A 25,881-nucleotide genomic window follows, 5' to 3' on the forward strand; every position below is an offset into this window, starting at 1 on the left:
CTGGATGCCAAACAATTTCTATTTCTCAGGTTTTTCTTGCCTGAGTTGTTTTTGGGTTCGAGTAGCCTTCTTGCTTTTGATAAACTTTTTCACTACCTTAGAATCGAAAGGTATTAAAATATTATTACTACATAGAATTTCATGAAATGAGATGAGAAAGAAGAATAAAAACGGGAATTATCTCATGTAGTTTCATTGAAATAAAAGGTAGCTGTGTGGTCAATACAAAATACAAACACAAGAGCAGGCAATACCTTTATAGACCACTGTTAGAGTCCATAATGTCTTCTTGTTGGTACAGGGGATGTGGGGCTTAGCTATAAAGTGGTCTATAAAGCTATCTCCTACTCTTGCATTAGTCTCACGCAGTTTGTATGCATGATTATTCGTACCTACTATTTTCAGTGGGGCTTACTGCGTACAGTTGACGCCAGAATCCATCACATAGCTTCCTAGCTGGGAAGATAATGTTCACTGCAAAGGAGAATCAACCCAAAGCCATTATAGCTTTCTATGTATCTTCCTTTTAATGGATACAGAAAGGTACGTGTTAGACAAGAAGCCATCTGCTCTTTTGTTTGGCACTTTCAGAGCATTTAAAGTGACTGTTTTAGGTTGTATCCATATTCAGGGAGAAAATGCTACCAGAGTAGATCTACAGTTATCTAGCTTCACTCTAGTTGTTACATGTTGTAAAGTTTCCTCTCAGTTATGGTAACCCTATGAATGAGTAGCTCAATGAGTTAGGTATCTGGCTATCGAGTCAGAGGGTGGGAATTCAGTCTCCCCCCACCCCCCGTGTGTCCCAGGAGAAGAGCCATCCTGGATAGCCTTGGGCAAGTTGCACAGTCCTAGAATGAGTGCAGAAGAAGGGAAAGGTAAACCACTTCTGAATGCTTTCTACTAAGAAAACCCTGGAAGAGGTCACAATTGGTCAGAATCAGCTTGACAGCATGCAATTATTAGTTACTGTTAATGAAGGAGTGGCCTCCAGAAATATTCTATCATTAACAGCCCTACTCAGCCCTTGCAAACTCACGAGTTGTCATTAGTTTGACTCATCATGTAGGATCTTGAAGTGGTCTTAATAGTGGGTATATGCAGATTTGTGATGCCCTTGCTGCTTGTTTTTGCTATGCATGTGAAGGTGTTATCACCACCGGCTGTTGCCTATGCCCACATGCATTTATTCATGTTCCCCAGTCCTAATAACAGCAAAATAGCTCATCTATATTTTTACATGCTAGTAACATGCCACCAAATGTCATGAGTGGCTGCAGTCAGGATGTTTCTAATGTACATTATTGTCTGCACAGGAAATATGCGGCTGTAATATGAGAAAAGAGCAAATTCATAGTAACACATGGGCATCGCATAGTAATGGGCAGCTCATCTCCCCAGAGACCTCTGGACCCTTCCTTCAGAATTCTGAAAGCACGCATATAGATCTGACTACCATGGATCACAGCTAGCTCTCCCTTAAAATTCCTTTTCTTTCTTGCTGGCCTTTTGCTTTCTTCATTGCTTGTTCACCCTTTCCTTTTGCTTATCTTCTGCCGACAGGTTACGCAGCAATGCAACCTTCAAAATTAATATACTGGCTCTAGGGGGAATTAGAGATGTCTGCCACCTTGTGACTAATATTAATTAATCAAAATATTAATTTTAAACATGGTGGCTTGCTGGATAGGTCAGTGGATCAGAGCCTTTGGCTGCCAGGCCAAGAGTTCTGGATTTTAATTTTCTGTTGTGCCTTCTGGGAGAAGAGCCCACACATGCACGCTTAGGCAAGATGTGTGGTTCCAGGGGATCCTCAGATACCTCAGATTTCCATAGGTCATTTGCCTGACATCATTAAAGAATGTGCTTGGAGGACTGAGCTACATAAGCAGGGACAAAAGAGAATATGACCTTGACAGCCACACTTTATGCTCATGCTCTTCTTTTATTACAACTTTTAAAGTAGTGAAGGTAGCTGAAAGCAGAAAAACAATTAGACAAAACAAGTAGGCAACAGCCTTTCTTAAAAATATGAACAGCGTTTAGTTCACCCAATGTGTCTCAGCCAGTTCTTCAATCCGGTGTTGCCTCTACCATATGGCTCAAACTCAAGGTGAAGAGATGGATTTAAAAATCCCTTTCCCCCAATCATTGTAAAAGACCACATGCAGAATCCTTTCTCAACAACATTTATTTCTGAAATGCTTAAAGGGAACTGATGTGCCACACAAGTTCTTAATGCAGTAATTCATTTCTCCATCAAAGAGAATTTCCCACTCCCTGACCTACCCAGTAGAAGGTTAGGATCTATGAGGAAATGGTCTGTTCTGCACAGAGAACATGACAATAAAGGAAAGCTTATTTTTCTTATCAGTGTTCTCAAGTAGGCTTTCTGTTAAGTCCAGATAGGAATACTTTGGAGAACGCCATCAGGGTCGTTTTCTGCCCAGCTGATGCTGCTCTTTTCTGATGATGGCAACTACAGTTACACATAAGAAGATGCCAGTGTCTGCTTCTCAGCAGCTTCTACCAGCTCCTTCAGGCGGTCTGGGTTGTTGAAGAAGTGCACGTAAAGGCTGCGCTCCGTCTGCTGAAAGTGGCTCTGCAGGGATTTGTGTTTGGCCTTCAGGTCACTCAGGGTATCCATTAGCATTTGGTAGAGTTTGGCCTGTGTCGTGTGAAGCTGCTCCAGAGGTTCTGACAGTTCCTGTGAAAAAACAGGGGTAAACAAATGGTCCTGCAAACAGGATCGGAAACTAAAGGATATTGCTTGAAAAATTCAGAGGGAAGGAAATTATACTACTCTGAATAATCAAGAGCCTCAAGGCTCCAAAACAGGGTGATACATCCAAACCTTCTTTGTGTGGTAGGATTATTGGTCTTTTATTGCACTCTTAGATAGTATGCAGACATGGGCAGTACCTGAGCATGAAGCATTAGCTGGTTCGTGTCACCATACATCATATTGTGCAGGACATTCTTTTCCATCTCCAGTTTCGGAAGATGTGAGAATGGCGTTGCTAGCTGTACTTGGAGCATCCTAATCTCTTGACACAGTCGTGAGGCCCGGCTTGCCAAAGTCTCATAAGTACGGAAGAGTTGCTTCTCTTGACTGTGCTTATCCAGCATTTCCCAGAGCCTGAGGGATAGAGAAGAACAGACCCAGCATTTAGGACAGTGGTTCCCAACCTTAGGTCCGCAGATATTCTTGGACTACAACTCCCAGAAGTTCTGGCCAGCACAGCTATTGGCAAAGGCTTCTGGGAGTTTTAGTCCAAGAACATCTGAGGACCCAAGGTTGGGAATCACTGATTTTGGAGTTTTGGAAATGGCATTGCTGAAGGTTTCTGTCCTTAAAGTGAGAACAAGGGACTAAAACAATGGCTGTATACTGCAACTATAACCACAAGTTATGGTCAAATGACTGCAGGATTTCCCTAAGAGCCCCTCATATTTCTTTTGTGTGAGAGGCATTAAACTCTTTGTCTTGGACTTAATAATGAAGAGGCCTTTCAAGACTTGATGTTCACTTCAGTTATGAACACTTGGGCCTATTGATTCATATGTATAAATATTTAAAGTCATAACATAAGTTAGTTCTCTTTCCCCCTCTTTAGGTTTCCATGTGTTGCGTAATAGGGCTGGACAGGAAAGTACTGTATTTACTAGGATACTCTTTGTTTGGGATTTTGGTTCTGTGTTATCTTATTCTCCTTTTCAAGCAATCCTCCTTTCATCTTTAATCAGGAAAGTGTCTCCTAGTTTCTAATGGCTGTAAGGCATCTGCAACAGCTCAGCCCTCCTCCCCGACCATGATCCTGCCAGTCTTTACCGTAAAGTGGTGAGATCATTTGGGTCTATCAGAGTTCGTGGGCATTGCTTAATGGAAAACCTGGAATCCTCGGAACACGATTCCCATTCCTGTGATGTCAAGTGCAGTTCCTTCAGAACAGTTGCTATCCCCTCCAGACCACTTGCCAGGTTTTGCATCTTCTTCTTCTCCAGCATCAGCAAGAGCCTCAGCAGCTCTAAATGGCTCAGCTGGCCCAACAGGTGGCCAGTAGTTTCTTCTTGCATCAACTCAAGACGCCCAAGTCTGACAGCTTCCAAATCAAGCTCTCCACTTACTATAGGCAAGCAAAAGAGATGGATGCTTTCCTGGAGCAGAGGCACAAGCTGTTGGGTCTTTGCCTGGTCTACTTCCTTTTGGAGGATGCAGAGTTGCTCCTGGCAAGTGGCTATCCGGAAACATAGTTCACTTCTCTCTTCCTCCACCTGTAGAAGATGCAAACTTTACATCCCACACATCCCTGTAGTAACTAACACTCCGCTTGAACTTTGTCCCTTCCTGTTACAATTTCATGTTTTCCGGGGGGGGAGTCAAAAAACGTATTCTCTCACTCCCCCAAAGTTTATACAAGCCTATAAAATTATGAATGGAAGTACTGACCTTCAATGTGTTCCCTAGAGCCCCAGTATGTGGGGGAGAGAGGCAAGGGGTGCACAAAATGCACCTTTTTCCTCAAAAGAAACACATGCATTGGGGGGGGGAGCATAAAGCAAAAGATACACAAACATTCTTATAATGTCACTTCAGAGAGACTGACTTCAGATCAATTGGTGAGGAAGCCAGAGGAGTAACAAATCTATTTTCTGGCTACTTAGATATTCTAGTTATTTGTTGTCCCTTCGGCAACAATCACAAAATTCATCAGAGTTGTGGGTTCCACAGTTTACTGCTGTGATCTATTGATGGCTAATGACCTACCTTGTTCTCCTCAACAGATTTTGATACCTTCCTTGCCCATTGTAAAGTGCTTGCAATCCCCTTAATGTTAGCTGAGGTCATGACTATCAATATCTGGCTCCACATGTAGGCTAATTCCATGCGCTTCAGTTCTTCTGGATAGTTGCATGGAGTGTCATCTTTAAGGAGCTCCATTTGATCATCTTCTACCTGCTTCAGCTCTTGGTAGCTGTTGTGAACATTCAGTGCCTGAGTTCTGAAATTCTCTCTTTTTGTCTCGTCCATTTTTTCTGGCAGGGCTTTCGGAGTAAACACTGGCTCATTCTTGCTACCCACTTGCCCTTCATAGAGTACAGGGCTTTTTTGTCCTCCTGTGGTCATTTTGTAACTTACATAATTTTTGGCACAAATGGTCTGATCTTTTAGTAGCACTTCCTGAACACGTCTTTCAGGAGACTCTGTATTCGGCTCTTCCTGAGAGCCTCCTGGCCCATTCCTTGCCCTTTTCTTATTGTCCTCCATATCACCTATAATCCCTGGCATGACCTTTGCAAGGTACTCCTTAAAAGCCTTTGTAGCTATTTCCTCTGACTCCAGGTAACATCTCAGGTCCTCTGTAGCCAATGATGCTTTTGCCCCTTCACCTCTGGGGTTCTTGTGCCAATGCAACACTTCCGTTGCTGTCTTACCAGCCTGACTGAGAACATCATTGCTTTGAAAATTCTCCAGCTCCAGCCTTAGCTGTGCTTTCTTCAGCTCCCTGCTTGCTTTCTCTTTCATCTCTGCTGAAAAGCAGAGTTCCTGCTTCAGGCTAGCTGTACGAACCTGAAGCTTGTTGTATCGTTTTAACAGACAAGCATACTGACTCTTCAGTAACTGCATCTCTTGTTCCAGAGTCTCGAGGGGCAGGATTCCATTCCCCTGTGGGGCACCCTTTAGCTCTGAAGTTTGGTGACAGGTCTTTAACACCTCCTCCAATGCTTCTCCTTCAAGGATAGGCTTCCCAGAAACTAACAGCTTTTCATAACTGTCCAGTTCAGGGACAGTCAGTATGTTCTCCTCACTCACCGTGTTGCAGAACCATTCCAGAAACTGCTCGGTCTGGGGACAGTCAAACAGCCAGTCAAAGTCCTTCTCATGAAGACTCTCTGCCTTAGGGTAGACTGTTTTCAGGATCTCAACAAACTCAGCTCCTCTATCAACTGTATCCAGTAGAAAGACTCTGGAACGTCTCCAGGCAAGCATGTGTTGGCTGTTCTTCTCACTCTGATAGCCAGGGAATAGATTTGTTGATTAAGTAGTACAGGGACATGCACAGGTTGACCATTTATAAATGTAGCATTTATCACTTGCCTCAGAATTCCACACATAGAGAATCCCAAGGTTTATTTTCCACAGCTGTGTTTGTTAAATGCAGTTTGTAGGCCTTGAAAGGATGCGGATGACAGGTGGGTTTCAGGGTCCTAAAAGGTGCTTGTTTTGTCATGTGAATACTACTCCCACATCTCCATCACATCAGCCCATTCTTCCCTCTTCTGTGTTCACTCAGTCTTTGTCATCAGTACTTCCACATTCCTAAAAAAAAAAAAACTAGCTCTTAAAAACATCTTTACATCTGTGTAATATTTGCCATCCTAACCACTGAGGGTTAGAGAGCATTTGTTCTTTTTTGAAACAGAACCTAAGCTTCTCAGGATTTTGGTATGAAATTACAGACCATCGTGCTTGTATCAGGTCCGACAGATTTTAAAAGAAGGCAAACTGTTCTTGTTTACCGGTTATATTTTCATCATAGTTGCCAACTAATTGGAAAAAAATGTCCAGCCTTTTAAACTTAACAGTACTCTTGTGTATTTCAATTCTTTAAAAAAAAATCAACTGGGGGAACTGTTCACAGAGTAAGATAAAACATGATCACGTGTTCATTTCTCTGTTAACAAGCTTCTCTGTTAAAGCTGCAGTCATGAAGGCCAACTGAAAACGTGGTATTCCAGTATTCCCTGTCAAGACTAGAGTCAATTTACCCCTGTCTGCTGCTTCTGTTCCTCCTAAGCAGAATACTCTGAGCAGGTGAAGCTTAGTATGCAAACTATACCTGGGTCACTATTCCTTCTTTTGCTCAAGGATTAAAGGTGCAAGAAGCCTGCCCTGTTTTGAACCTATCAATCCTTTCCAGTATCATACTGCAGTATATTGTGCTACCCAGTTAACTGCCTTTTGTTCCTGATCATCTCTGCCTAGCCTGTGTATAAGGTTTGTGGGTGATAATACATAAAGGCCAGTCAGTTACTCCAATGCTAGTTTTAATTTTATTTACTAGGAACTACATCCCATCACATTCAAAACAAACATTCTTGGAATTTAATTCTATATACTTTACTTCTATATACTTACAAGTATATACTTGTCTCCTGACCATCTGTGGGTGAGCACTGGGACATGCCTATTTTTAGTGCACCTCAGATGGTCTTATCCATGTAAGGGCATTTTAAGTTGAAGGTGAGTTTCATTTAATGTACTTTTCAAGTAAATAGGTAGAGCCATTATCACACAAGAACATGGTACAAAGGTCTCCTTTTAAAGGACAAGTTTAAGCATGAAGGTTTTACACTTGTTGAGTGCAATTCTGAGGTAGAGTGATCACTTCCATATGCGAACCAGCCATCCAGTAACATGAGCTGCATTAGTGTCTCCCCGCATAGCTGTGAGTGATAGAGTTAGGAGACAATAAGTCTTTGGAGGACACAGCTCTGTAGCTTTTATGGCTGTATAGAAAGGGAAATTGAGGTGATTGCAGCTTTTCATGGAAGTGATGAAAACAAGCTTCATTTCCTGAAATCTGCTTTTCTACATAACTCAAAGAGACAGGCACTCTCTTCTCTCCCTTTTCCTCTGGCACCATATGCTTGTGTAAATCAAGCCTAAGCAAGCAGCATTTCAAAAAGATAGCCAGCCACATGTAAGTGACGGGTATATGTGTGTGTTGTTTGCTGTCAAGTCAGGACTGACTTACAGCAACCCTAAGAGGGCTTTCAAGGTAAGTGAAGTATTTAAGGGGTGATTTTATTTGTTCTGCCCTCTCTCAAACTGAGTTTCTATAGCTGATTGAGGATTTCAAACCCAGGTCTCCTAACTCCTTGTCCATCACACCACACTGGGTAACCCCCTTAAGACAGGTGGCAGTGTTTCCAAGAAAGAGAAATTACATCTGCAAGATCAGTCAAACACCACCTGGATCTGACTGATGCTCTTCCTAAAACCCCTATCTATTCTGAGGTACAGCACAAGTCTTTACCACCTACCATGTACCCTCTTGAGTTAGATTTAACTATACTATGTAATTATTCATATACGTACCTGCCACTTTACTATACAGTATATACTGTATATCAGAATGGAGGCACTCATTCTTATGACTACCCCTATTATAATAAAGACTACATTTTAAGTTCTATGCAGATCTGATACCTTGTTTCCATACTGAAACCCAGAATGGTTATGAATTCTCAACAACTGGGAACTATTGATTCATTTATTTTCTATGTTTTCCATTAGGTGCGAGCCATGCAACGTCCTCCACTTGGAGTAAAAATGGTGATTGAAGCTGTCTGCATTATGAAGGGAGTGAAGCCCAAGAAAATAGCAGGAGATAAACCAGGTTCTAAGATAGATGACTATTGGGAGCCGGGCAAAGGTCTTCTTCAGGACCCAGGGAAGTTTCTTGAAAGCCTATTTAAATATGATAAGGTAAGTATGACAGACTCCTTCATGGATTGCTGCCTTGTCATGGCGAAGGGGCTTGAGTAACTCAGAGAAGCTATGGGCTATGCCATGCAGGGATACCCAAGACGGACAGGTCATAGTGAAGAGTTCCGACTAAACACAATCCACCTGGAGTAGGAACTGGCAATGCCACTCCAGTATCTTTGCCAAGAACGCCCCATGATCAGAAACAAAAGGCTAAAAGATATGACACGGGAAGATGAGCCCATCAGGTCAGAAGGCGTCCAACATGCTACTGAGGAAGAGCGGAGGATAAGTACAAGTAGCTCCAGAGCTAATGAAGTGGTTGGGCCAAAGCTGAAAGGACGCTCAGCTGTGGACGTGCCTGGAAGTGAAAGGAAAGTCCAATGCTGCAAAGAAAAATACTGCATAGGCTGAACTGGACTGCAAGGAGAACAAATCTATCCATTCTGAAGGAAATCACTTCCCTGAGTGCTCACTGGAAGGACAGATCCTAAAGCTGAGGCTCCAATACTTTGGCCATCTCATAAGAAGAAAAGACTCCCTGGAAAAGACCTTGATGTTGGGAAAGTGTGAAGGCAAGAGGAGAAGGGGACGACAGAGGATGAGATGGTTGGACAGTGTCATTGAAGCAACCAACATGAGTTTGACACAACTACGAGAGGCAGTGGAAGATAGGAGGGCCTGGTGTGCTCTGGTCCATGGGGTCACAAAGAGTCGGACACGACTAAACGACTAGATGGCGAAGTATGACAGTGGGAGCTATGCACACACACGCACACACGCACATGCACGCACACAAACACATTTACATCCTGTTTTCTCTTTAGCATTTCAAGAATGAACGGTTTATCATGCCATTACATCTTCAGGAACTAGATCATGCCATGGAGATAAACTGCTGCTATTAAAGGGACAGAAGCAGGGGTTAATTTCCCTAAAGATCAAAGTACCAGGATAGCTGTAGGACTTTGTCACTGCCATCTGATTAGTCAAATTGTTTCCTTTCTCATTTTGCATCTTATTTACTAAAGCTCAATTGAGTCAGTGTGCCTGTTTTTTAAGAAATGCAGCATGTCCAGTATGTCACATCTTTGGGCAGGGCTATCTCAAGTCACTTTATATTTTTTTCCTACCACACAACCACTCTTGATTCTATATAGTTGTCATGGGAAGAAGGATCCAACTATGGTTTGGAACTTCTGGGAATTAGGTAGAGTTTTAGTAGTAATCTTTCCACCCCAGAGTACATAAATGTGGAAACTTTCTCTCACTTCTGCTTTGCCCACCACACTGGCAACAAATAATAGAACACATGGAGAAAACTTCATTAATACTAGGTGCCTTGTTCTTTTTTGGTTACCTTTATTCCATGTTTACGTGTATATGCTCTCTCTCTCTCTCTCTCTCTCTCTCTTTCTCTCTCTAAGACTGTTTTTCCTTTATTTCTGATTAATTTAAGTTTTTCACATCCCTTACAACCTGTGGCTCCAGGGGTGTTCTTGAAGTGTTTTGTTTTTACAGTGAAGGCTGCTTCACAGATGCACAGCAGGATGCCTTTTCTGTCTTAGAGAAGAGCAGAATGCTTCTGTCTGCCAGTCTTTTTCCAACCAGTGTGAGATGTACCTGCTATGCCTATTTAAAGTCTCTTCTCCTTGAAAAGGCTGTCTTGGATATTGATGATATTCCTCAAAGGCCTTCCATCTGTAAACCTCCTGGAATCCTCAATGTTCTGCTTGTACCTGTCTCTTCATCATCTGTCATGTGCCTTGACATTGACTTCAATACCACAGTTGGCATTGATTGTGACACCAGTTCAGCATGTCTGTGTTGGCAAGCTGCAGAAGGAGAGATGATCAAAGTTCTTAGGCCTTTCTGCAAAATAGAAAAAGAAGTGTAAGCATAATAAGTCTGCCATCATTAACACTTCTAAGGTGGTAGTCATCTTTGACCACCTACGGCAGCAGTCAAGATGGTCTACAGCAGTGGTCCCCAACCTTGGGCCTCCAGATGTTCTTGGACTTCAACTCCCAGAAATCCTGGTCAGCAGAGGTGGTGGTGAAGGCTTCTGGGAGTTGTAGTCCAAGAACATCTGGAGGCCCAAGGTTGGGGACCACTGGCCTAGTGTTTAGATGAGAAGTGGTCAGCTGATTAAAAATAGGAATTAGCTTCTGGGATGTTCCTTTGCTTGGTGCTACTTTGTGAATAGTAGTGAGCTCAAGAATGTATCTTATAGACCATTTTGACTGCTGCTATTGGTGTCAACATTCAGGCTGTCCTTTGCTATGTAAAGCTTGGCATTCTTTTTCCTGCTGGCAGTATGGGCACAATATTGTGCAGCATAATCAGGCCATTTCCTGGTGTTTGAATTGTGGGCATAGAAACACAATATCCTACATTCATAAACTGGAGACTTCTTGAAGACTTCAATGTTACACATGTTATTTTTTTATTAAATTTTATTATTTTTTGACACATATGTACATACAAAAACAAACAAAAACCTATAAGGCAATCAAAAACACGTAAGACAGACACAACATATAGGTGGGGAGATATTTCCCATTCAAACTTATCCATTATATAATTCTGACTACAAACAGATCTTATGCCCTGTATCTCTATTTCAAATATCTAATTCAGTATCTGCCATCGTAAATTTATAAAAAAAAAATTATAAATTCTTTCACCTGCATTTCCATCTATCCAATTCTCATCATAAACATTCCTGATTTCATCTTTAAGATTACTTATCCACCAATAAAGTCCAAACAAGGCCAGTACAATCATCAAAGATCTCCATTTCTAAAGATAAAAAGATATTATATATCTAATCTTATCTACATAGTCACTATTGTAGTTCAGACATATTTAATATCATAGATCTCACAAAGGCCTTTGATTTGGTTAGCAGGGATGGCCTTTTTAAAATACTTCCCAAGATTGAATGTTCACCTCGACTCCTTAACATCACCAGGTCCTTCCATGAGGGAATGAAAACCACTGTAGTTTTAGATGGCTCAACATCAGATCCCTTTGACATCCGAAGCGGAGTGAAAAAGGGCTGTGTCCTCGCACCAACCCTTTTTGGGATCTTTTTGCTGTCATGCTGAAGCATGCCTTTGGAACGGCAACAGAAGATGTCTATCTCCGGACTAGATCAGACGGAAAGCTCTTTATTCTCTCTAGATTGAGAGAGAGGACCAAAGTCCAACTGAAATACATACGGGACTTCCTCTTCACAGATGATGCAGCCATTGTTGCCCACTCTGCTGACAACCTCCAACAACTCATGAATCCTATTAGCAAGGCCTGCCAAGACTTTGGACTAACAATCAGCCTGAAGAAAACACAAGTCATGGGCCAGGGCGTGGACTCACCTCTCTCTATTACCATCTCCACACAAGAATTGGAAATTGTACATGACTTTGTGTACCTTGGCTCAACCATCTCTGACACCCTCTCTCTAGATGTCGAGCTGGATAAACGCATTGGCAAAGCAGCTACCATGTTCTCTAGACTCACAAAGAGAGTATGGCTCAATAAGAAGCTGACAACAGATACCAAGATCCAGGTCTATAGAGCCTGTGTCCTGAGCACACTCCTGTACTGCAGTGAGTCCTGGACCCTTTGTGCACGGCAGGAGAGGAAGCTGAATACATTTCATATCCGTTGCCTCCGGCACATTTTTGGTATCACCTGGCAGGCGAAAGTTCCAAATAGAGTAGACCTAGAATGAGCAGGAATTTTTAGCATATATACATTATAACAGCAACGTCTACGTTGGCTTGGGCACGTTGTGAGAATGGCTGATGGTCGGATTCAAAGGATCCCTATATGGAGAATTAGTGCAGGGAAATCACCCCAAAGGGAGACCACAGCTACGATACAAGGACATCTGCAAGCGGGATCTGAAGGCCTTAGGAATGGACCTCAACAGATGGGAAACCCTGACATCTGAGCATTCAGCCTTGAGGCAGGCGGTGCACCATGGCCTCTCCCAATTTGAAGAGACCCTTGTCCAGCATGCCGAGGCAAAGAGGAAGTCACAAAAGCAGCAAAATCAGGGAGCTGGACAGGGGACAGATTGGATTTGTCTTCCGTGTGGAAGGGATTGTCACTCTTGAATTGGCCTCCTCAGCCACACTAGATCCTGTTCCAAGTCCTCCATACAGAGCAAGTTGCCATTGTCTTTTGAGACTGAAGGATGCCTAATGAAGTACCATTAACATTCAAACCTGGCCAGAATTGCTTATGAGTATATTAATTTATATGTAAATATGTATCTCTCAAACCAATGATTTCTATTGTAGTGTTCAGCAAGTAACTTTCCCTTTTCATTTGTGTTTATCAGCTCCAGTGCAATAAGTCCAAATTTAGCCTCTTGCCTCCTTTTTGCCAGTTTTAAAATGCCATCTATAAAATCTCTTTAAGGCATTTTCTTTCCGATTTATTAATTTCATCCCAATATAATCAATGTCCTGTCTTTGGAGCAAAGCATATCTATCCAACCTCTGATCATAAATTTCTGTGCCCAGGTTTGCCCATTTCTCCCCCTTTACATTCTTTCCCATCAAAGCAATCTCAATATGTTCCCCCCTCATCCCCCAACCCTCCCTTTCCTCCTTTTTGAGCATTTCATCCTGATTTCTAAGGAGAACAGTCTCTCTCTCCCTCTCTCTGATGATACTGTAGCAGTTCTTCAGTGATTTCAGTGGTGTCAGTCGGTTTGTCTTCCATCTCCTCCTTAACATACGATCCAAGAAGTGTTGCCTTAATTTCTGCCTTGGTTTCTCAGATCTGAGCCTTGATTTGATTAATAATGTTCAATTGGAATTCCTGAAGACAGCTCTTGAAATAATCCTCTATTGTGGGTTTCAATAATGAATCTTGCACTCTATCTCCAGTCCATAGCCATAAAAGTCAAACAGGCTAATTGCTCAGATTTCCATTAAGATTTATTAGCCAGCCTGAACTTAGAGTCCTGCGAAGAGCACTTTAATCATAAATCCAGCCGTAGTAAAGATGTTATTCGATTTATAATCCACCTTTGCAGCTTGATGCAGAGTCACATAGGATAAATTGTTCAGAATTATTTAAAGTTCTCAAGCCTCTAGTTTATGAAAAGCCAGTTCTCGGGGAGGAGGAGTTGAGGGAGAAAAGACAAAGTTAGTTTCATTTTCCCAATTCTCTCAGCTGTGACGCAGTACAGAAAACGCCAGCATTGCAGGGATTACCAAAATTCTGTGTCACTTTGAGATCTTTTTCCTTGATCAGCCTTCAAAAAAAAAGTCTGATCTATTACTTGCCGTGAATATAGCAGTACATTTAATCTCTGTTCATGCAGTCAGATCGTAAATCTTCATACCTCCCCTTTCTCCGGGCAGCTACTCACCATCATCATGGCGATGTTCACAAGTCAGTTGCGTATAGGAAGGGAAACTTCTAAAAGACAGATTGCAGTCTGAATCTTGCCGTTTCCAAGCTCCACTTGCTGCAAGACCACTCTCCTGTGGAAACCTTTCCTCCCCCTTTCCTTGGGGAGTCCACTGACTTGGAGTAAACCCAGGGGTTCCCAGAGCCCTGGGAATTCCCCTGTTCTTGCTGCCTGTTGCTCCGCCCCTCCCCAATGTTACACATATTATGACGGTGAGTCTATCTGTGTGAAATAGGGAATGCAACATTTGTGAAATGTTTTTAATAACATAATACCGAAATTTGGCACCACCCATATATTAAACTGATCACCTCATGGTCTTAAACCATCTTGATGGAATGAATTAGCTTGACGAGTCAATGGAAATAGAATAGAATAAAGTACAATGGGGCTAATGTTTTGATTGACAAAGCACTGTTTTCCCCCTTCTGCTGTGCCTCATAGCTGATTCTCCTGAATTCTCAGGCCTTCATGCTCCTCATCTGTTTAACTCGTTTCAGGATAACATTGCAGATACCATCATTAAATTAATCCAGCCATATATCGACAGTGAAGAATTTCAGCCAGCAGCCATAGCCAAAGTGTCCAAAGCCTGCACGTCCATCTGCCAGTGGGTCAGGGCAATGCATAAATACCACTTCGTGGCAAAAGCAGTGGAGCCGAAGCGAGTAAGAACTACCTCAGTGCTTGTTCCTTCAGAGTTGTCTAGTACATGCAACTAAGAGCAAAAGAAGCCTGTTGCCTTTTTAAAAAATGTAGAAGTTTCTTAAGAAAAGGTTGGGGATAATGACAAGCAGATTAGCAGAACGTCTTATCCACAAATATTTCTGTTTCCGCAGCAAGCCCTGAGAGAGGCTGAAGAAGACCTACAGGCCACACAGAGGATCCTTGACGAGGCTAAGGAACGTCTCCGAGAAGTGGAGGAGGGCATTGCCCATCTTCAGGCCAAATACAGGGGCACCTTAGCCACAAAAGAGGAGCTGGAAATGAAATGTGAACAGTGTGAGCAGAGACTGGGTCGGGCTGACAAGGTAGTGAACGGAGACTATTTGTAATGCTAATCCCAAGTAAAGTTTTGTCATCCAGCTGCAAAATCTGACATCTCCTGACTTCTGAACTAGTGTAATAATGGTCATAATGGCAAACTGTATTATGTTTATGTGAGTATAGTGAGGCTCATATAAGAAAATGAAATAAGACTTCTTTCTATCTTGTTTCCCTCCTATTATGTGTTCACCCTTAGTCTGGTGGGTAGAAAAAGGCCTCCTTGGGAAAGAAGATGAATGGAAATTGTTGTGTACTTTTCTTCTAGTTAATTAATGGTCTGGCTGATGAAAGAGTGCGGTGGCAGGAGACTGTTCAGAATCTGGATTACCTGATCAACAATATTGCAGGAGATGTGCTGACCTCAGCTGGCTTCATAGCATACCTTGGCCCTTTTACGGTGAGCAAGATGTATTTTTTCTTTCCCAGAATGTTTGGGCTTTGATATACAGTAATTTGTGTGAGAATCAGCGTCAAGTGGCTCCAAGGAAAACTCTGAATGAAATTCTTTCTATCCTCCACATCATCTTAATTACATTGATCTTTTAGGTGAACGTTCTGGATATTTCATTGCACAAGTGATAAAATAACTTGGTCAGCATAATTTAGAAGATGTCCGTTTCCTTATGTCTCATCATGATTTTCCATATCAGTTGGGCCTTCCAACGTTCTCCAGTAAGAAGAGGAAGAATATATTAAAAAGTATTCATGAGCATAAAAAAAATTTTTGTATATGCACTCCCTCTTCTCCACCATCTTTCCTATTGGGTCCCATTTGGAGCTAAGTGTTGTTTGTGCTAACTAAGCCCAGTTTTAAAAATGTTCAAATGGTTGAGGACCACTTCTGACAGGATTCCTCATCATTATCTCTGAAGTGGTCATAATGGCAAATTTTATTTATAGTAATTTATGAAGGACAGAGAAATCTGTGCATCAGAGTGAAACAATTGGGCTTACGTGTGAAAAATCATTAGATAGCTGCTCTCCAAAGTTGTTCTTATTAGGGACTGTAAAGCCACTTCCGACTTATGAATGAGAGATTCCCAACATGTCCTGTCCTCAACATCCTGCTTAGTTCTTGCAAACTCAGTCCTGTGGTTCCTTTAGGAACCCGATTCATCTCATATTTAGCCTTCCTCTTTTCCTGCTGCCTTCAACCTTCCCCAGAATTATTGTCTTTTCCGGTGACTCCTACCTTGTCATGATGTGCCCAAAGTAGGACAGCCTCAGTTTTAACATTTTTGCCTCCATAGATACTTCAGGTTTCATCTTTCTGGCAGTACAGGAAAGCTCGCTTCCAGCACCATATTTCAAATAAATGCATTTTTCTCTGCCAGCTTTTATTTATTCTCTAGCATTCACACCCCATACATGGTGATTGTCAATACAAGAACATTGTTGATGATAGTCAGTCTCCAGTGATATATCCTTAACCTTGATGGTCTTTTATAATTCATTCATTGCTGCCCTTACAAGTCTCAGAGCTCAGTTATACAAGAAAAAACTTGTATTTAAATTGGGTTTATCATGTTTTAAATCATGGGGTTTTTTTAATGTGACTGCACAATGAACTTGGAAGCTTGGATTCCCCCCCCCCCCCCCCCAGGAAACGTGTTTTTGGTTGAAAAGCAAGATATTTTACTGGGCAGCACTAGGGTTAGTTTTTTTACATGCTTGTGAAATTGATTTAGTTTGAATTGTTTGGCATATCAGAATGCCTCTGTCAGTGTAAATTGTGTCTGTGGAGTTTGCAATTGCCATCACTCACTGGTGTGTGTTCTTTCTCACAGTCCTTGTTGCCAGTTCTCCCTCCTTCTCCACTGGGCTTCTTACCTGTTCTTTACAAATTTAAGTATTTCTTCCATCTGTCCTGGTTTTTTCTCTTTTTTTAATTGCAGGAATTGTCTTATTGCATTCTTCTCTAAAATATCTCTGGTTTCAATCTGCAGTTCTTCTGGCTCACAGTCAAGCAAGTTTAGTTAATGCAAATATTCAGTACTGTTAGTTGGAGCATAGACTTGAATAATAGTTAGGTTGATAGGTTTTCCACAGAGTCGATGGATATTCTTCAGTCAGATCTTGCATTATAGCCCCTAACTGTTTACACTACATCTTGCCTCAGTATTAGAGCCACTCCATTTCTTCTGGATTTGTCATTTTCAAAGTAGAATACTGTGTAGTTGTCTGACTGCAAGTATCTCTTTCCAATCTACTTTAGTTCAATGACATCAAAACACTGCACTGTTTATATGTTCTGTTTTTTTGCTTTACAGTTTCCAGATTACCTTGATTCATAGTTCTTACATTCTGTGTCCAACTGTATGCATTGTGCAACACTGGACATTTCTTTCACTTCTGTGCACTTCAGCTACTGGACATTCTTTCAGCTTCAGTCTAGTTGCATCATTAGCGACAGAGTCATTCATATTTGACCTTTGTTCTTCCCCAGTAGTTGATTGCGTGCTTTACATCTTCCAGCACTATCTTGTTTCATTTTGGACTTTTTCATCACTTGGTTTTCATGGTAAGAAAAGTACAGTATCACCTTCTGTGTAGGACTAACAAAAGTTACCTTGAGTGTCACCTCCACTGGCTCCTTACCATGTCACCTTCAGCTACTGCTGCCGCCCAGTAGCCACCTTGAAGCAGGTGGATGCATCTTACTCTGGTGGCTCACAGTTGTGACCAATTCTGTCTTGGATGACCTGCTAGGAATCCTGACTCACAATGGGATCTGGCCTCCTGACAGTATTGTCCTCAGCTTCAGTGACACATTCAAACCCCTTCACCATGTGAATCCAAGTAGGGGACCCCCCCCCCAAGGAGACTTGACTAAAAAGCTCAGTATGTGGGCTTACCATCATCATTAAGGTCTAATGTTCAGACAGGAAGGTGGAGTTAGACATAAATAGTTGGAGAATACTTTGATTTAACTTCATATTAATCCTTTTTAAATATTAAGATATTTAGGATAACTACTTTTCCTCTGCAGGGACATTATCGCATATCACTTTGCGAGGAATGGGTCAGTCGGCTAGAAGCACACAATGTTCCACACACTAAGGAACCAAGTCTGATTGCAACCTTAGGCGACCCTGTGAAAATCCGATCATGGCAGGTAATGTGTGTGTATGTTATGTGCCATCAAGTCACATCTGACTTACGGTGACCCTTAAAGAGTTTTATAAAGGTATGCAAGATATTTAAAGAGTGCTTCACCAGCGCCATCCCCAGTGAGTTCCTGTGGCTGAGCAGGGAATCCTAGCTCAGTACTCTTATCTGTCACGCCACACCACTGCTTATACATGCTAATACCCGTTTGTACTTGGAATAGTCATACTTCTTTTAAAGAAGGAAAAAGTGCACCCCAGAGAATAACATTTTTGGAGAAACAGGACCAATGCTCTCTAAATACTATGGCAGTACTAAAACTTACATAATAAATGTTCAGCTTTGGATGTCATGGGAGTGGGTTGCATGGAGGCAATATCTTAAGTCCCTTAAATAAAGCTATGTGCACCCACCCAATTATAATTCAGTTGTAAGCAAACTTCAACAAGATTGTTGCTGTGAATAAACTGATAATCATACCATGGACTGAAAATTGTTATATGTATCCCATTATGCTTCCTGCAACTAGCAGAGCAGTCTAAATCATTCAGAATAAAAGAAATAGTGCATAATTGCGTGGCTTACATGATTTGCAGATATTACCAAGTTATAAATGTTCCTGATACAGAATCTGTGTTCCTCCTATTGCATTTTTGCTTAGGACAGAAAATGCAGAACTCTGCATTTCTGGTTTTTTTTTTTTTTTAAACATGTTTTTCCTTCTTGTATAGATCGCTGGTCTGCCCAATGATACCTTGTCTGTGGAGAACGGAATGATAACTCAGTTTTCTCAGCGCTGGACTCTTTTCATAGACCCTCAAGGACAAGCCAACAAATGGATTAAAAACTTGGTAAGTAAATTCTGCATCTGACAAGTTATCAACCAAATTCATTAGCGCAGGGGAAATGTTTTGGCCTCTGATGTTAAAAGCACTTTCCTGCTGTGTGGTATTATTATGTGCAATCAGGTCACCTCCAACTTATGGCAACCTCATGTATGAGCTTATTATCTATCTCTACCCAAATTCCCAGCTTTTAAATGCAACTATAAAAGACGACAGGTTTGGCCTTCAGTTATGGTAGTTGTTGTTTTTTAATTAAGTTGTCTGTTGATTTTCTCCCCTATGTTCTTCAGGTGCCCCCCACATGCAGATTTTTCTTGTTTTAGAATTATAAAATAGACGGACAAGAATTCACTTTTGAACACTTTTGACTTTGTAAAAGCAGCATAAAGCACAGGAAAGCACTGAACTAAAATCATGAAGAAATGTCAAGAGTGACAGTGACTACTTTGCTTACCATACAAGCATTCCTCATCATTGTTTTTAACAGCTGAACTGGCTCCTCAGAACTTCATATTGACTTCATTGTGGGTGAACTTCACAATAGGGAGGCTGCCATGTTATGTCAATTAGCAAACTGTATGGTTAATGCATAGATAACAAACAGAGAGGGGGGGGAGAGAGAGAGGAGATGGTTCACACAACACAGACTCCCTGTTATCACCTTTTTTTTTTTAAGGAAAAAGATACCGGGTTAGATACTTCTAAACTAAGCGACCGGGATTTCTTGCGCAGCTTGGAAAATGCTATTCGTTTCGGAAAGCCATTTCTCCTGGAAAATGTTGGAGAAGAATTAGACCCTGCTCTTGAACCTGTCTTGCTGAAACAGGTGCCTTCTCTTATGGGTGTGGGTGGGTGATTTTCAAAATTTAGGACTAATGTCTTAAAATCAGTGTTGTTGCTTGCTACTTGGGGAGCAGTAGCTGATGAGGCTTGGCATCATTACTTTCAAACATTTTCGTGGTTCAAAACATGTTAGTATTTCCACAATGAATTACATGAATAACAATTGCTTGTTAGTTTGGAAAGGTTAATTCTGGAAGATGTGGCTGTTTTAATGGGGATTTTTTGTGTGTGAAATAAAGCAATAAAAGCACATAGAAATGCATTAACAATACATTAGATTACTCATTATTGTAGCTAATGGATTGTGCATTGTGCTTATAAAAAGTGACAAATGAATAACTCATTGCTTCTCTAAGTAATATTTCGAAGCCGTGGCATGTGCGTTATGAGATTAATAGACATAGACAACCAGCTTTCTTTTGCCTATACCAGATGACCCAAAGAACAATGCTAGTGCTAGAACTAGGACAGAACTATGTTACAGTACTTCTCAATTTTTTTTCCTCTTTAAAGCCTGGCTGCTACAGCTCATGTGCAGATCACAGCCAGAAAGTTGCAAATTAGAGTTGAGAAACTTTGGGCAAGAGGTAGGCGTGGAATCTTCTTCCAAAACTGTATACATCTTAACTGTATACATCTTCTTTCCTTGATGTGCAGACTTACAAACAGCAAGGAAGTACAGTATTAAAGCTGGGAGACACAGTGATTCCATATCACGATGACTTCAAATTGTACATCACCACCAACCTACCTAATCCTCACTATACACCGGAGCTATCCACCAAGTTGACACTAATTAATTTCACCCTATCGCCCAGGTAACATCAGTATTCAAAACTCTTCTACTAGTATCCCATGTCAAACTTTGACCTCTGTTCTCTTTGTGAACTATGGAACTTGAATATAATAAAATACTGATTTGAGATTTTGATTGTGCAGCTAAGGTATGCTTTTTGTTTTTGATGTTTTCCATTTGCCATGTCTCCTTTTTCTTCTTCTTTAATTATGTCAGCTCTTAGCCCCATCACTATTTTCCCCGAGCCTGCTAGATGTGTGGTTTTGCAACTGTGAAAAGTCGAAAGTAACTTAAAAGTGTATAAAGCTTGATTGCTTGGTTTATTTTTACAGTGGCTTAGAGGACCAGTTGCTAGGTCAAGTTGTGGCTGAAGAGCGGCCTGACTTAGAAGAGGCTAAGAATCAGTTGATCATCAGTAATGCCAAGATGCAACAGGAACTGAAGGAAATAGAAGATCAGATCCTGTATCGGTTGAGCTCCTCCGAGGGGAACCCTGTTGATGATTTGGAGCTTATCAAAGTATTGGAGGCATCCAAGCTAAAAGCAGGGGAAATTCAGGTTGGCGACCGATTTGCATCCTAATCTGATCTGCACTGCTTTTCATGGGAAGATACAGAATTTTGCAATCTAGTTTGATTTTATATTTTCTACAGGCCAAAGTAAAGATAGCTGAGCAGACCGAGAAGGATATTGATATCACCCGATTGGAGTATGTGCCTGTGGCTGTCCGCACCCAGATCCTTTTCTTCTGTGTCTCAGACCTAGCTAATGTTGACCCCATGTACCAGTATTCATTGGAATGGTTCCTCAACATATTTCTGGCCGGAATTGCAAACTCAGAGAGAGCAGGTACCTCTTATAACTAAAGAGTATGTGGTGGGAGTTCCCTTTCTGTCCAGAAAACCTCAGTGTTTACTCTGGTCATCAGGAAAAGGACAAGTTGAGCCCTTTTCTAAAGTTCAGAGGTTGTGAAGAATTATATATGTATAATTTTGAAAGAGCCATCCCTTAAGGAGATAAGAGGGAGGGCTTGTAGAGAAAGGGCCTTTTCGGCAGCTGCCCCCAGACTATGGAATGCCCTCCCGACTGAGATTCGTCTGGCACCGACGCTGATGGCATTTCAGCACCAGGTCAAAACCTTCCTGTTCCAGAAGGCTTTTAATTGAAATAATACCAGCTGTGGATCTCATGGCAATTTTTACATTACGTATATATATTTTAATTGCATTTTAATTATTTTGCCTTTTTATTGTATTTTAAATGTTGTAAGCCGCCCAGAGACCTTCGGGTAGTGTGGGCGGCATATAAATAAATAAATAAATAAATAAATAAATAAATAAATAAATAAATAAATAAATAAATAAATAAATAAATAAATAAATAAATAAATAAATAAATAAATAAATAAAGTCATTAGCAGTAAGTCTTGGCAAACAATATTGAAATGGAACGCAGCTATGATCAGAATGAAAGCTTCATACAGTATACAGTGGATCCTCAACTTACGGAATTAATCCGTATTGAAACACTGGCCGCAGGTCGAAAAGTCCGTAGGTTGAGGATCCATTTCCCATAGGAATGCACTGAAAACCATTTGATCCGTTCGAGGCAAAGAAAAAAAATCACGGGCTTCCAAAGCTGCACCCGCTGCCCTCTGTCTCTCCTCCCTGGTGGCCTGTGCGTTCTGTCCCTGTGTGGACAGAAGGCAGAGGGCAACGGGGACGGAAGACAGAGGGCAGCAGGTGCAGCTTTGGAAGCCCGGGAAGCCGAAATCCACTCCGCGCCCGCTGCCGGCTTTCTGAGCTGCGCCACCCCCGCTGCCGGCTTTCGGCTTTCCAGGCTTCAAAACCCCCTCTGCTACCCTTTGTCTCCCGTCCCTGGTGCCCTCTGCCTTCTGTCCCCACAGGGACAGAAGGCACAGGGCACCAGGGATGGGATACAGGGACGGAGAAGGGGGTTGTGAAGCCCGGGAAGCCGAAAGCCAGCAGCGGGGGGCGGGAAGCAGTTCCGAAGCACTATCGGTGACAGGGGGGGGCCTCCAAGAAGCCTCCCATTGCGGCGGGGAAGGCATCCGGAGGTCCCCCGCCGCCGGCGCCACTACTGCTGCTGGGAACTGAGCCGCACCGAGTGATCGCAGCCATGCTCGGACTCCTGAACAGTCCAGGAGTCCGAGCATGGCCGGGATCGCCCGGCATGGTTCAGCTCCCAGCGGCGGCGGTGGGGGACCTCAAGATGCCTTCCAATCAGAACTCTAGGTTCTTTCCAAATTATTATTGTCTTGGGTTCAGGAAATGTTTTGGTCTTTTCTGACGTCTCTGGAATAGGATCCCTTTTCTAGGTGATGGCGGTCTATCATGTTCTGCCCATCTAGGTGTCCCTGAAGCATGAAGCAGTGTCATTTGCCTTTCTCTCGTCATAACTAAAGTCCACTCTAGGTGGAAGCATTATTTCAAGGCATTAATTTTTCCTTTGTTATCTTTATCAGTAGAAAATCTCTTTCCATAAATGGTTCTTTTAATTGCCTGCAGATGTCCTACCACTCTTTGTCTGTGCTGGTAGGGCTCAGCATACGGGCCTCGGAGGGGAGGCAGGAGGCAAGCTAATGGCCTCAGTCTCCCATACATGATGACGTCTCCGGCGGCAGCCTGCTAAAGACGGCAGCACTAGGGTGGGTTCTCGTCTCTTCCTCACTCTCTGCCTTGTTGTTCCTTGCCATTTTCAGACACACTAAAGAAACGGATAGCAAATATCAATAAATACCTCACCTTCAGCCTCTATAGCAATGTGTGCCGCAGCCTCTTTGAGAAGCACAAGCTCATGTTTGCATTTCTGGTCTGCATCCGGATCATGATGAATGAAGGCAAAGTAGACATGGTGAGTAAATGATCAATAAGAGCCCAAAGTAGCATCATTTAATGAATGTTACGTTCTTCGTAAGGGAAGGCAAATAATGTGGGAGTACAGTATATAACTCAATCCTCAACACACACACTTCTGTGGAATCATCCTCCGTGAAAAGAGTTGGGGGGGGGGATTTAACTGCTTTCAGGAGACAGACTGATTTCTCAAAACTGTTCAAGACCAAGGGTGGTTTATTTTAGCTTCATTGAGATGGCTGAAGTTAACTCCACTTTTAACCGAAAAGCATCTTCAGAGACTTCAGCTCCCAGAATGCACCAGCCAGCATGGCCCCAGGGCAGTTTTTAAAAAAGGAGTTTTACAAATTCTGCAATAGGCACGCACGGTTGGATTTAAAACATGGCTGGCTCCATCAGGAAAAGGGCTGGCCATCTCTTTCAAATTAAAGGCAGCCCCCAAATTTTTGGAAACTAAACTCTCCCAATCTCATCACCACCACATCTTTGAAATGCAGAACAAAGTCGGGGCGAAATGTTTGGTGTCGAGTCCAGTTCTTAAAGCATCTTCAAGCACTGCAGAAGTAACACATATGTTCATAAATGGCTCCTGTGGAAGTGATCAGGGCTACTGGTTGTTAGCGGTGCAGCGTGACCCCTTGCTGAGCCTGTAAGAGTTTTGACCATTTGTGAAGTAAGATCTCCGTATATTGACATTTCTGCCCAGGACCGTAGAAGAAAGTTGTATAAGAGAAAACCTAATTTTCCCATGTGCACTTCCTGCTTTTTTCACTATACAGGATGAATGGCGATACCTTATTTCTGGTGGTGCTGTTAAGATCATGCGTGATAATCCAGCTCCTGAATGGCTGTATGAAAGAGCATGGAATGATATCCTGGCCTTATCCAACCTGAACAATTTTTCCAGATTCTCAGATGATTTTGTGGGAAATTTGCCCTCTTTCCGAGCAATCTTTGATAGTGCCGAACCTCACAGGTGATTTTTCTGTTCATCCCTAGTATGATCACGGCTGCTGATACGTTTGCTTGGCTTCATTGTGCTTCATTCACCACCACCACCTCCGCCACCACACTATTTGGCAATGAAGAAAATCAGCCAAAAATATTATTATTATTACTATTATTTATTTAACTTGTAATGCCGCCCACACGACCGAAAGGTCTCTTCAACCTGGAAAATTCTGAAGGAATGCTCTTAGTCTCAACGGTGCCTGTCTCCTTTTCCTGTTTCTGGTACGACTCCTTCTGTCTTCCAGGGAACCTCTTCCTGGCATTTGGAACAACAAATTGGATTCCTTCCAAAAGTTGTTGGTCCTGCGCTGTCTGCGTGGAGACAAAGTCACTAACGCAATGCAAGATTTTGTGGCTGCCAACCTGGGGCAGAGCTTTATTGAACCACAGGTAGTTCACAACAGGGGAACAGACAGATGGTGGTGGGTTGTGTGGAGGGACAGCCGTAGTTGTGAGAAGAGGCTGATGCCTTTGGTGAAACAATCTCGTCACCCTCTTTGCCAAGCCTTTTCCATCTCTCTGCCATGCTCACCTGTAGCTTTCGTGCCCCTGGAAAGGGAAGGGCTTCACCCTGATGGTGAGCAGCCGCTCTCCTCCACTGTTGGACGCCTTGACATCAAATCCTGTCCCTCTCCTTTTCCCTCCATTTCAGACTGCAAATCTCTCTGTGGTGTTTAAGGAATCTGCTGCTACCACTCCCTTGATATTCGTCCTTTCTCCGGGCACAGACCCAGCTGCTGATCTCTACAAATTTGCTGAAGAAATGAAGTTTTCCAAAAAACTTTCTGCTATTTCTCTTGGCCAAGGACAAGTAAGTGCCCAGTGCCGACAGATGCCTTTAAGCACAGCTTATGCTGAAGAGGCTCAGTAGGGATTCTTGACCTCGGTGATGGTCAACCTAAGGGCCCTCCAAATGTTCTGGACTTCCCCAGCCATAGTGGAGGCAGTTACTTCACGGTTTTAGGGGAGGCAGAAAAGATTGATATAATTTGTGTGATAATTGGATGCATCTTCAAATTATATTGTCCTTGCTTTATGTAAATAATGCACATTTATGAAAATTGCAGGCCTTTGATCATTTGGGACAATGTCGTCTGCTTCTCCTAAATACAAGGAGTTGGCAAGGAACTATCCAAGCCTCGAAAAGAGCACACTACCGCTGACTAGAGTTTTGTCCCACTCTCCTGTTTTGATTACAGTGGTGCCTCGCTTGACGATGTTAATTCGTTCCAGCAAAATCGCTGTAGAGCGAAAACATCGTCAAACGAAACAAAAAAATCCCATTGAAACACATCGAAAACCCGTTCAATGTATTCCAATGGGCTGAATACCTGCTCGTCCAGCTAATATCCTCCATACGGCGGCCATTTTCGGTGCCTGTATAGCAAGGAATCCATCCTAGAAAACAGCGGGAGGCCATTTTGAAA

General features: G+C 42.3%; 2 protein-coding genes across 4 annotated transcripts in view; one reads left to right on the forward strand and one right to left on the reverse strand.

Moving 5' to 3' along the window:
* The window catches only part of DNAH1 (dynein axonemal heavy chain 1), a 154,708-nt gene that overhangs the window by 113,726 nt on the left and 15,101 nt on the right, over positions 1–25,881 (forward strand). For 2 of the 3 annotated variants that reach the window (XM_020803864.3, XM_072989780.2), the window contains 14 exons: positions 8,303–8,494; positions 14,429–14,596; positions 14,768–14,959; positions 15,241–15,372; positions 17,965–18,090; positions 18,815–18,934; positions 19,605–19,754; positions 20,429–20,589; positions 20,900–21,125; positions 21,221–21,416; positions 23,290–23,441; positions 24,223–24,419; positions 24,700–24,844; positions 25,107–25,265. In XM_020803864.3, the coding sequence (XP_020659523.3) occupies positions 8,303–8,494; positions 14,429–14,596; positions 14,768–14,959; positions 15,241–15,372; positions 17,965–18,090; positions 18,815–18,934; positions 19,605–19,754; positions 20,429–20,589; positions 20,900–21,125; positions 21,221–21,416; positions 23,290–23,441; positions 24,223–24,419; positions 24,700–24,844; positions 25,107–25,265 (2,316 nt within the window). The remainder of the gene's footprint in view (positions 1–8,302; positions 8,495–14,428; positions 14,597–14,767; positions 14,960–15,240; positions 15,373–17,964; positions 18,091–18,814; positions 18,935–19,604; positions 19,755–20,428; positions 20,590–20,899; positions 21,126–21,220; positions 21,417–23,289; positions 23,442–24,222; positions 24,420–24,699; positions 24,845–25,106; positions 25,266–25,881) is intronic. The other variant, XM_072989779.2, reaches the window with a different exon arrangement.
* On the reverse strand, positions 1,926–6,615 carry LOC110084480 (HAUS augmin-like complex subunit 3). Its single transcript, XM_020803865.3, has 4 exons — positions 4,769–6,615; positions 3,833–4,275; positions 2,923–3,139; positions 1,926–2,707 (listed from the first exon to the last, which is right to left on the reverse strand). The coding sequence occupies exons 1-4, from the start codon at positions 5,990–5,992 to the stop codon at positions 2,486–2,488; spliced, it is 2,106 nt and encodes a 701-aa protein (XP_020659524.3). The 5' UTR covers positions 5,993–6,615; the 3' UTR covers positions 1,926–2,485.

The sequence above is a fragment of the Pogona vitticeps genome, chromosome 2 (assembly GCF_051106095.1).
Source record: "Pogona vitticeps strain Pit_001003342236 chromosome 2, PviZW2.1, whole genome shotgun sequence".
Taxonomy (NCBI): domain Eukaryota; kingdom Metazoa; phylum Chordata; class Lepidosauria; order Squamata; family Agamidae; genus Pogona; species Pogona vitticeps.